This window comes from Pygocentrus nattereri, chromosome 3, assembly GCF_015220715.1.
Source record: "Pygocentrus nattereri isolate fPygNat1 chromosome 3, fPygNat1.pri, whole genome shotgun sequence".
NCBI classification, from domain to species: domain Eukaryota; kingdom Metazoa; phylum Chordata; class Actinopteri; order Characiformes; family Serrasalmidae; genus Pygocentrus; species Pygocentrus nattereri.
Genome location: NC_051213.1, coordinates 16,885,261 through 16,897,743, shown reverse-complemented (window position 1 = coordinate 16,897,743; position 12,483 = coordinate 16,885,261). Strand labels below are relative to the sequence as shown.

Sequence of the window (12,483 nt, the reverse complement as noted above, 5' to 3'; positions counted from 1 at the left end):
TCTACACAAAAAAGCTTGTTTTATCGTGTCTATACACTACAAAAAAAAATAAAGGGAACACTCAAATAACACATCCTAGATCTGAATGAATGAAATTCTCATTGAATACTTTGTGCTGTACAAAGTTGAATGTGCTGACAACAAAATCACACAAAAATCATCAATAGAAATCAAAGTTATTAACCAATGGAGACCTGGATTTGGAGTCACACACAAAATTAAAGTGGAAAAACACGACAGGCTGATCCAACTTTGATGTGATGTCCTTAAAACAAGTCAAAATGAGTTGTGTGTGGCCTCCACATGCCTGTATGACCTCCCTACAACGCCTGGGCATGCTCCTGATGAGGTGGTGGATGGTCTCCTGAGGGATCTCCTCCCAGACCTGGACTAAAGCATCCGCCAACTCCTGGACAGTCTGTGGTGCAACGTGGTGTTGGTGGATGGAGCGAGACATGATGTCCCAGAAGTGCTCAATCGGATTCAGGTCTGGGGAACGGGCGGGCCAGTCCATAGCTTCAATGCCTTCATCTTGCAGGAACTGCTGACACAGTCCAGCCACATGAGGTCTAGCATTGTCCTGCATTAGGAGGAACCCAGGGCCAACCACACCAGTATATGGTCTCACAAGGGGTCTAAGGATCTCATCTCGGTACCTAAGTGGCAGTCAGGCTACCTCTGGTGAGCACACGGAGGGCTGTGTGGCCCTCCAAAGAAATGCCACCCCACACCATTACTGACCCACTGCCAAGCTGGTCATGCTGAAGGATGTTGCAGGCAGCAGATCGCTCTCCACTGCGTCTCCAGACTCCGTCACGTCTGTCACATGTGCTCAGTGTGAACCTGCTTTCATCTGTGAAGAGCACAGGGCGCCAGTGGCGAATTTGCCAATTCTGGTGTTCTTTGGCAAATGCCAAGCGTCCTGCACGATGTTGGGCTGTGAGCACAACCCCCATCTGTGGGTGTCAGGCCCTCATACCATCCTCATGGAGTCGGTTTCTAACCGTTTGTGCAGACATATGCACATTTGTGGCCTGCTGGAGGTCATTTTGCAGGGCTCTGGCAGTGCTCCTCCTGTTCTTCCTTGCACAAAGGCGGAGGTAGCGGTCCTGCTGCTGGGTTGTTGCCCTCCTACAGTCTCCTCTACGTCTCCTGGTGTACTGGCCTGTCTCCTGGTAGCGCCTCCAGCCTCTGGACACTACGCTGACATACACAGCAAACCGTCTTGCCACAGCTCGCATTGATGTGCCATCATGGATGAGCTGCACGACCTGACCAACTTGTGTGGGTTGTAGAGTCCGTCTCATGCTATCACGAGTGTGAAAGCACCACCAACATTCAAGTGACCAAAACATCAGCCAGAAAGCAGAAAGGTACTGAGAAGTGGTCTGTGGTCCCCACCTGCAGAACCACTCCTTTATTGAGTGTCTCTTGCTAATTGCCAATAATTTCCACCTGTTGTCTATTCCATTTGCACAACAGCTGTGAAATTGATTGTCAATCAGTGTTGCTTCCTAAGTGGACAGTTTGATTTCACAGAAGTTTGATTTACTTGGAGTTATATTGTGTTATTTAAGTGTTCCCTTTATTTTTTTGAGCAGTGTGTGTATATATATATATATATATATATATATATATATATATATATATATATTTTTTTTTTTTTTTTTTTTTTTTTATTATTATAAATTTTTAATACTTTAGAGAAGTAAGCTTGTCATGCTCAGCTGCAGCAGCTAAAACATAATCCCCTGAGTGCTCCTTTTTTTAAGCACAAATCCAGCATAGTGAAAATACAAAGAAAAGTAATTGTGCAAACATCACAGTAAAGTATTATGGCACGGTACAAAATTAGTGAATCACGGCTCCTGATGTTATTTTGTGTTTTTTTGGTTTGTTTTTCTGGCAATAACTATGTTAAAACATGTTAACTGTCATGTAAAACTGGTAAATTGCACCTGAGCTCCTCTGACAAAAAAATTGGCCATATGCATAATTTCTTCTTCAATATTAGTTTAAACATCCTACCAATCCTATCAGCAAGGGATTCCACCAGTACCTTGAGATAGTTCCTGTCCACTTTAGTCCCCTCTTGCACTAACCTAGCCCTTAATGCCTGAGCAAAACACATCAGTTACGCTCCCACTATTAGGGCAAAGCAACAGGTAAGCAAGCATTAAAAAAGAAATTGTGCACACAATTTTTTCCCTAGAGAGCTTATATGGAAAAAGAAAGTATCTGATTATCATGTAGAAAATGGAAATGTTGTACCATTCAGTCAAAATAAATATTATGATAGAAGTAATACAACTGAATCAAAATGCAACGGTTTCAGTACCATTTTAACAGATATACATTCGTTGTGTGAGTGCTGCAGGCCCCTGCATGAGGTCATCTGTAATATACTAATGGAGAGGATTTTACTGGTTGGTAGCATGGTCTTTCCTCAAGTCCACAACTACTACTTATGAGCGGTGCAATCTGAGAGGTGCAGCTCACTGTGTAGTTCACAGCCAAAGAATGAACTTTAGGATTCAACCTGCAGCACGCAGGCAAAGTTCCTTAACTTTGGCACTTTGTGTTTAGTGTGACTTGGGTCCATTTTTCCATCAAGGTGCTCACACTGAGCTCAAGACTTGTTCATCTTCATCATCATCATCATCTTCATCAGGGGTTTCAGGGTAAATGACAAGGAAGGCAGCAGTGAGGAAGCCTAGGAAGGAGCCCCCTGAAGCCACCATTGGGATGACCCTCACTGTGCCTACAGCTTCCACAACTGCACCAAGAGCTGACGCCACCAAAATCTGAGAAATGTAAACCTGGCATGACAGGATGGCACAGTCAATACCAAAGCCTCTGCGCGAGTTGCCTGGACTGTGGCGAATGTACTGTAACAACATAAGACATGAAATAATATCACTACCTCTGAATGTACATCACAATACCGTGGGCAATGCCATATGGTGACCAAACAGCCACAGTTAAGATGAACATTATTTTAAGCCAAGGTTCAAATACCACAATCAATTAAAGATAAATCAGTAAATACTAACCTCAGGGACTGGATCTTACCTCTTTGATTTCATGGTACTGCCCCAGAAGAGCATAAGGACAGTATGAAATACTCATAGAGATGATGCCCATGGTGCTTATCATTATCATGGCAATATATACATTGGGAAAGACGGCCATTACGCCTGTGCCCACAGCAAAGCCTAGAGTTCCCAGCATGTAGATGATCTTAATACTCAGGTCATAGTTGTCAAGGTACTTCTGAAGCACAGCTTTAAAAGAAAAATGAGACAAGAATGGCTTTGTTATCTTTTCTGGAAGAAAAATGTGAATTTTCAGTAGTAAAAGACAAGTTTTCTTAATAAAAGCTGAAATTAATGGAACATATATCTGCCTCTGTAACAAGGCTGGTTTCTGCATAAAAATATATGATTCTGAAGTATCCTTACAAAATCCAAAAATGTATCCACTAACCTTTGGAGTAAAAGTGCTTGCAAGCACTTTATAATGTAAAAACATGTTCTAATCAGCTGATGGTAATTTTATACATAGTCTCCTCACTGTAAAATACTTGTAAACAATTTATCATTCACAGGTGCTATACTTAACACTAGGACAGCATAAGGACAAGATCATGGGCTGAAGGCTACACTTCAGCCCACTCATATGGTACATCAGAAAATGCAAACCTCTAATGCAATCTTAAATATAAACACACCAAAAGGGTTCTTTTGGTACTTTTTAGGTCTTTAAAGAAGCACTTTTATAAATGAGATGTACACATGTGAAGAAGCTTTGTAAAGTTGAAATGACCCCTTTAAGGTAAAGGTTTGACATAAAGTCAGCTATACTCTTATGTCCAAGTTTACGCTGGATGCTAGCATTTGCTTACTAGTAGTACTAGTAGTCTAACAGTTTTTCAGACTTTTCTCAAGGCAGGTTCAAATTTAGCTAACTAACACAAGTATAGAGGATAAAGAATTCAATTTGAAGGCCCAATGTCAACTGACTAGTGACAATAAGACAGAATGAAACCTGTTTTGGGTGCTGAGCTGTTAGCCTGCCCGTTAAGCTCTTCATACATTATTTGTTTTCTAAGACCTACATAACTGAATTAGCCAGGCATTATTTGGGACCTTTATTTTTAAAAATGTAGGATAAAGGCAGCTTGCCAAAATCTGTATGCTCATCTGTCTAAGTATTGCAAAATAAACAGACTATGCAGCGCACTGTAACTACTTACTTGGTGCAGAATAAGTTAACTGTGCAAAGGACAACAAATGGTTCAATATATGGGTGGGACATGCAAACCCCTTAAGAGATTTAACCCCCTATAGAGATCCAAATATTTTAAAAAATTAAACCATTACTGTTTTAATTTAGCTCACTGTACAACACACAGATCACATAAAAAATAATAAATGCAAATCTAAAAGCATGCAAATTGGCAAAGCACAACAGTAGATAAGGATCTAATTAAAGACATACTTGTGGAGTACCAGGTTTGCAGCTTTCTAACAACATTTAACTGAACTGCTAATGAGGCAGCCAACCCACATAAGACCATGTTTCTACTTCTACTATTTCAAACAGAAACACACCTATTCTGTTGTCATCTACTATAGACAAGCTGTTAATTTGTAGTTGCAGTGGGGTTTACTATCATGCATTAATACTGTTGTGGGTTAACAGGGGTTATTGCTTAAAGTTTTGAAATTATATTTTCCTTTTGCTATAGTATTCCACACAACGGTTTATAAACTTTGGAGATTTGCATATGCAAAATACTTATATAAGGCATATTTCATTTTTGATATAGTATATTTCCAGTGACACTCATAGATAACACTTTAAAAATATCAAACTAATCTGTTCCACATTCCAGGTATTAACATAACAGAGGTTTTTAACTACACTGTTTACAAATACTGGTGTTTTGCGTCTTGTGTTGAAGGCTTGCTTTAATTAGTTTAGCAAACCTTGCCACGTCCTCCTCTAGTATTTTAGAAAACTTACTTGTCTTTAATATAGACAAAAATGTAAAACATACCTGAGCAGATGGCAGCAGTGGCAGCATAGATAACTAGCCCCCAGCAACCCATCTGCACACCCTTATGGTAGTTCTGAAGAGCGGTTGAGTTTGCAGCCGCCTAGTTAGGAAAAAAAAGTGTTATTTATTTTGTCCAGATTACAATACACACCCAGTTAGTATAGAAAAAAACTTGCGGATGTGGAGCTCCTCCTACCGTTGGATCTCCTTCATAGATGACCTGCCCCATGAAGTCAGTGTAGAAAACAGCCTGAGCAATGATGGAGAACCACGTGAGGAGATGGCACACACATAGCCGCCAAAGCTGTGGTGGCATCTTCAGCATGGAGAGCCATAGCAACTTTACCGTCGTACCACTTTCTCCTTGCTCACTCTCTCCATCTTCCTCATCAGGCTCTGATGATGCGCTACCACTCTGCTGCAGCTTCCGTCTGTGTTGCCGCCTTGCTAATGTATCAATGTCATTCAGGCTTCGTGATGACTTGATTGGGTGTGCTGCGTTGCCACGGCGCCGAGGCCGCAGGAAGCCCATCCGCCCATGGTAAGAGAAGGTAAAGGAAGGTTGCCGGTAGAAGGAGGGGTGTCGGCAACGCACTGTTGTGCTGGTGTTGAAATGACGCCCACCAGCTTTGTTTTGGTAGCTTAAGGCACACACAGAGACGATTGCTGGGTTGCTGGCTCCAGCAAGGTCACCATTGATTGCTTTGACAGTTGAAAAGGGACATTCTTCCTTACAAGGAGCTACCTGGTGGACTGAAGAATCTGAGCACTGACTAGTGTGGCAGGTGCTGTTGTGGCAATGATCGAATGGCCTTTCATTCTCATGGGCGTCCTTCAAATCCTGGAACAAAGTTGATTCTATGTCACTGAGAAAGTGACTATCAAGATCTATTGCTAAATCTGGATCAAGTTCAATGGTAGTGTCTGGTACAGCAAGAACAGAGTCACTTTTACTCCGTACATTTAGGAAGTCTATTTGGACATGTCTCTCAGACTGATTGTCCTCAAAGGTTTCAAAAGGTCCTTCCTCATCAATAAGGTCCAGTTGAGGCATTAGGCGAGTGCAAGGAAGGGTTCCATTAACCTGAACAGGCGAGGAGCTCTCTGCATCTTCTGCCTCAAGTGCCTCCTGCTGATGGGGGCTGTATGGATGCTCCTTAATGCTAAAAAGGTGAAGTGTCACAGAAATTACAAAGATGATGGCTGCAAAGAAGAAGAGCACTTGCTCTTGGGCCTTGAATGCACGACCCAAGACAGTGTTTTTCCAGTCCAGACCTCCAAGCATGTAGCCCACAGCTCCCCCCAATCCTGTAAATGTAATCCAAAAGTAAATCAGGCACATGAGAAACATCACATGCTGTTATGCTAACGTTGTGTGACCTCTCATTCCATATTGATGAAAATAAAGGGTATAACAGTCAATAAAATTGATGGTTTAAAATGGTAAAATGTCTGAAATAGGATAAATGTTTAATACTGGCAAAACAGTTAACTATTAATTACTCTGAACGCTAAAATAACTGTAAATATTGATTTTCAGAAGTATAACCTCTGGTTCAGAATCACTTTTATAGTTCATTATTGTTTGGACAGCAGCATATGGTAGCCAAGTGGCAAAACAAAAAAAAATTGGCGCTGGCGTTGGCTCCATAAGCAGCTTGTATATTTTTTATTTGTATTCTTAAACCTACACAGATGAATTAGTATTCCTTTGCTACATGTACAATACCTGCAGAAAAGGCATGAATATTGAGAGCCATGTCCTGCTCTTCTGTATCAGCTACATCCAGCAGGTAGGCTCTGATTGGTCCCTCCGAAGCATCAGCACAAAAGTCCAGTACCACAACACCCAAGACTGTAAGAACTATTCCAATGAGCTGGTTACCAGGAACATCTCCAACAGACAGGCCTGACACAAACACAGACAAGTCAAAGAAAAAGTTACACAGTTACTGTTATACTGACTATCATACTATTATACTGGCTTGTAGAAAAAGTTTGCTAACACCTGACTTTATAGAAATTACTGTGCCTTAAGTGGCCAGACAGTTAAATATTTACAGACACAGTCAAAAGCAACATGTACATAAACAAAAGAACAAGGAACACAAGTGTTTCACTCTACTAAAATAAATCAAATAATTAAAGAAAAACAAGGGAAAATATCAAAGAAAGGCTCACCAACTAGAGATCCATTGAGAAACAGTGCCACGCCTATCAACACCCCTACACAGAGAGCTAGAATGAACGGCCTCCTCCGACCCCATCTGAGGGTACAGCGGTCACTTGCTGAGCCAATCAGAGGGGTAAGGATTAAACCCAAAATGGGGCTAAGGAACCATGTAAGGCTGTAGTACTGCTCTGGAAGACCTGGAGAGAAAAGAACAGGACTTCTTTTTTCATACTTGCAATTTAGAGATTTCTGAGACCTGTCTGGCATTTATTAAAGCAAGTGAATTAACCAAGTGCACATTTTGTTTACAATAACAATTTTTAAGCCAGGAAACATGATTTGGCGATATTTCACAAAGCAAGATCTCAGTGTAGCCAGGTAACTTAAGCACAAAGTTAAGCCTGTCCATTAGGAAAAGAGCCAAGGGACGCACCTATTGGACAACCCTAAACTTTGGGCCCAAGTTATCTGGCCAACTATGAAATCTTGCTGTGTCAAATACACCTTGGTCACAAACAATGAAAAAGCCTTGCTTTTTGGTCTTTATTTCTGTGATTTTTGAAAATGTCCTAATGATCAGGCTGTATTAGACTATGAAACACATTTATTTTTTTAATCCTAGCCTGAAAAACACATAGCAGAGTGAGTATTTAATTCCAAATCTCAATAGCAGGCTACACCGACACACTGGGTGTGCCACTCTGGGTCAATGAAATATATGAAATGAACCTGTTTCGACATGTCCAATGTTCATTAACCTGCTTTTTTACAATCATATAAGTCTCATTCAGGAGGCCACATAGCGTTTATGATGCAACAGCTTTTGATGCTTCAACAACTTATCAAATTATACTGTTCTTTTTAACTGCTGCAATAAAGAGCAAGTGACAAGAGTGATGATCCAGGAGGTATTGCGCAACACATGCAACATAATCACAAGTCAAAGAAGGTTCTGCTTTTTTACAAGCTTGAAACCTGCTGTCAGCAGCATGTAGCTGGCTAAGCTATTTTATAGACCTAAAGCCTTTTAGGCTTTTACTTGCACATCCCCATCCACTGTGAAGATGAATACATGGTTCAACAAGTGAGGCAGTTTTATTTTGGGTGTCTTGAATTAAAACCAAAAGATACTTAAACTTCAGACACCTCAAGATGGACCTGAAGTTACTTTTCTCTCATTTGTATGACTTCATTAAGGGGCTCATTGAAGCAGCTCTCGTTGAAAAGGCAGGGAAAACAGAGTGAGAGAAATGTGCAGACGCACACATTCTCTTCATTCCAGCCAAGCTCAGTGACATTCATTGTTACCCTGAACTAAACACAAACATCACTAGGAATGGCCTCTGTCATACACTATTACAAAGAGTTAGTGCAGCATGGCTTGTTTGATGTGTTTACTCTCAGTCTGATCCTATTTCTAACGCCCTTCCTTTACTGGATATCTGAAGATGCTAATGTACATACAAATGAAAAATACAAGCTGTTTAGAGAACAGTGAATACTGAAATATAAGACATTGATTTGCATTCGAAAACTGATTCTGCCATTCAAGAAACTGATTATTTAATGAAAGTCTTTGAAAATAATGTCAACGTACCTATTTGCAGCAGCACAGGAGTGACCAGCGCTGTTTCCATGGCATAGCAGAACTCACGGCCAAACATGACAGCTCCATGCATAACCCATAGGCGCTTTGGGATGTGGTCCACAGAACCCTCGCTGGCCGACTCTTCTGAAACCTCCACCTCTCTTTCTCTGCTTGTCTTACCACTTGGACCCTTAGTGGGCACTACCGCCATGTCCAACACTCGCATGGCCTCCGAGTCAGCGTTCTTGGGTGCCATTTCCACCTGCATAAAGGCAGCTGCGGTGGTGGAATCCGGCTAATCCAGAGATGGGGCTCTACTTCTGTTCCCAACAACAACACTCCTTCCAAGCCCTACTTTTCTGTCTGCGCTCAAAATATCCACATGGATCTTTCATAATCCACATACATTCAACCAAAACTTCTGGGAACAATACATCAACCAGCAGTTAAAGCAGAAGTCATGTTGCACGTATTTCACAGAGAGGTTTACCGCCTGCTGTAGTCAGTACAAATCCATATATGGCCTTGCTTGGGCAAATCATAAGTCATGTTTTCCCAGTGAGTGAAAAAGGAAGTGGGGAGGAGAAGAGGAAGGTTAGCGCAGGTAGATGATTTTTTGGGTATCCCCATGGGGTAATTTATTAATATCTAGATGGGAGAGAAAGTGAAACAACATAGTAATTAGGCTAGATTTTAAAACACACACACACACACACACACACACACACACACACACACACACACAAACCCAAAATATCAGATAAGCGCTGGAAAACTTCTGACATTCTTCTTTGTGAATTTTGAATCTCTAGCTGAAAGTGTATAAACACTGAAAATGTAATATAGATGTATAAGAAATAGCCTGTTGTCAAATCTTGGTACAGTGAATTATGTAAAGATGTCACAACTCAAGACACGTTTGTCAGCAAATATCTTCTCCAGCTATTATGTCCAAAACTGCACTTACATCATATTCCAAAGTCACTTATGTCAGGGAAGGACACTACATGACCCTACACAGTGACACTGTCAATATAAACAGGCACTGTCTAGAAGAGCATGGCTCTAAAAATTTAAATGGTACATCACAAACTTAGCCTTTTTTCAATATTTAGTTTATCATAGAATCATATGAACAGATAATTTCATTAAGAAAACATGTTTGGTATCAGGCAGATGTTCAAATTTGACTGATATTTCAAAGCAGTATTTGAAAAAAATGTACAGACTCTGGATTCAGTGTTAAATTATCTGCATTTCATTCATTTTACTGCATCATGCGTAACCCTGTACAAAATATAGAATTCTCATATTTCTCTGTTATAGTCTCATATACAGAGAAATAAGTGACTTGTTAGACTACAATGGTTTTCATGGGATTTACACACCCCCACCTATTCCTGTTCTCATCATCAATCACAAAACACCCTGTGCAAACACAGACAAGCACTCACCTGGATCTGCCAACACCTCCTTGTTCATATGAAGCCTAAAACTGAACTGCTGCCAGAGACAACTGTAAAAAAAGATAATTACAGCGAGGTACGTGGCATGCAGTATATTCCAGAGGATATAAGCTAGTACACTTACAGTAAAGAGGTTTTAATCATCAGGCAAAAACGTGTCTTTAAGTCTAGATAGTCATGCTTGAATCAATGCTTTGCTCTCGCTTGACTAATTAAAGAACAGAATGTCTGTGTTGCCCAAGCATGGAGCCCTGCACCTGTGGAGTCTTAGCTCTCTAGACCAGCTTTACATTACCGAAGCCCGACGATGAGACATTCGGGTTAACACCCTATTGTAACCACAGCAAGCCGTAAAGATAAGTTAAATATTAGTGGTCAGCCCCTGTTGTCAGGTTAACCAAGCTGGGTTAACAGCCAAGAGTATATAACCTAGTTACGTAGCTAGCGTTAACACGGCGTTAACGTTGTACGGTAAAAACGTTAGGTTAGGAGCGTAACACCACAGCCGTTTCAACATGTTGCAGTATGGAAACAGCATTTGTTGTCCTAAACACTCAAACACTCCCTGAAGACTTCCAGTTCGCTTCGTTCATGATCAGTTGTAACGGTAAACATGTGCCAGATGAATCAGCACCAGGCAGCCGCCGCGATGCTGCAGGTGAGGCTAGCTACGCTGCTTCAGAGTTAACGTTAGCTCACGGCAGTTGGGAAGAGTGAGTGCGCTTACTGCGCTCATCTACACCAGATGCTGAGCCACTAGTGTGTTTAAATACTTGTTGACAGTTTGTTCTTAACTTGCCATACATATCACATTCAGATGTAACACAGACAGCCAGGCAGCTAGTCAGTTTGACAGTTATATTAGCTAAGTTATAAACATTGCTAGCTAGCTTGCTAACGGTTAGCCGGCTATTTATGATGAGCCTGAATGAGGCAGAGCCCCGTTTTCTAAAAGCTAAAAACCAGAAAAACTCACTTTCTTCCGGCAAGTACCGAGTCTTTGCTAACGACGTGTTCGCTATCGATTAAAGACAACGTCTTTTCTGAGAAATGAATTAGAGTGGAGTAAATCCCGTACCTTACAGGTCAATCGGAGACCGTTTCTCCCACATCTGCTCCAGAAGGTGCGGGCTGTCTATTGTGTGCTGACGAGGGTTGCCAGTCACTCCACTCTCAAACGCCCCCCACCTCCGCACAGACACGCTTTTGACGACCGTATGGTTCCTTCGAAAGATAAGTAACTAGGCATAAAGAAGCTATGTTTATGCTTCCCTGTCTGATAAGGAAAGTTATGAGTATTACCTGTGTGCTTCAGTCATAGATCTGCATTTGAAATAAGAGAAATATCAGTGAACTCTGAATCCATGGCTAGATTACTAAAGATTGATTAATTTAAATTCATTTTACAGTTGTGTTTGTGTTGTAATATTGTACTGTACATCTGAGTAGCCCTCACTCTTTTTAGGGATTTGAAATGCCATCCCCTCTTCCATTTATGCACATACAATAACTACAAAGCAAGCTAACTGCGGTTGCCTGTATAAAGTCTAGGCAATAGCTGTTTAGCCTAATGTTTTGATAACTCATAGGCTATGGGGTTAAAATATGTTGTTTATGGGTCAGTGAACATTATTTTATCACTTGCAAATGCATTTAATACTCTCTTTTCACAGAAACACAATTTATAACAAAGAAGACCATATAAGAAAAACCTTATTGTGCATATTTCTTAGGTAGACCTGGGCAGACAAGCATTAGCAGCCCTTTGAGGGTGAGAAGGGAGTCGATGCTGCAAGATTACTAATTCCTGGCCAGCACTGAGTTGTCTCTGTGAGTGTGACTGTAATCAAATGAAGAGATGCCAGAAAATATGTTGAGGAAATATGTTGAGAGAACCCGCAGACTTACTCATACGCTCTCAATATCTTGCCATCTGTGACAGGCCTACAGCACATATACCCAGAGTAAAACTGTAAGGATTATCTCTAGCTATTTTGGCATTGTTTTGCATAATCTCAAAGTCCCAAGATTTCTCATTTGGTTCAAATCCAGGTCATGTTTACTTCCTTCCACATTATTAAATTAAATGTTAATAACATTTAACTTGTCACCATTTATTTGTAGCTAGTTATTTACAACATAAAACCAAGCAACAACAAATGAAAGAACAGTTGAAAAAACAATGTGTCCTAAA

At 40.8% G+C, this 12,483-nt stretch overlaps 1 protein-coding gene across 2 annotated transcripts; it reads right to left on the bottom strand.

The window, feature by feature from the left end:
* Nucleotides 1-2,315: 2,315 nt before the first annotated feature.
* Nucleotides 2,316-11,494, bottom strand: slc45a4b (solute carrier family 45 member 4b). Of its 2 annotated transcripts, none has more exons than XM_017713162.2 (9): nucleotides 11,368-11,494; nucleotides 10,278-10,339; nucleotides 8,833-9,471; nucleotides 7,244-7,432; nucleotides 6,792-6,971; nucleotides 5,259-6,370; nucleotides 5,063-5,162; nucleotides 3,073-3,284; nucleotides 2,316-2,888 (listed from the first exon to the last, which is right to left on the bottom strand). In XM_017713162.2, the coding sequence occupies exons 3-9, from the start codon at nucleotides 9,089-9,091 to the stop codon at nucleotides 2,619-2,621; spliced, it is 2,322 nt and encodes a 773-aa protein (XP_017568651.1). In that variant the 5' UTR covers nucleotides 9,092-9,471; nucleotides 10,278-10,339; nucleotides 11,368-11,494; the 3' UTR covers nucleotides 2,316-2,618. The 2 variants fall into 2 exon arrangements, with proteins under 2 accessions (XP_017568651.1, XP_017568652.1); XM_017713163.2 differs by having other exon boundaries at nucleotides 11,373-11,440.
* Nucleotides 11,495-12,483: the final 989 nt, after the last annotated feature.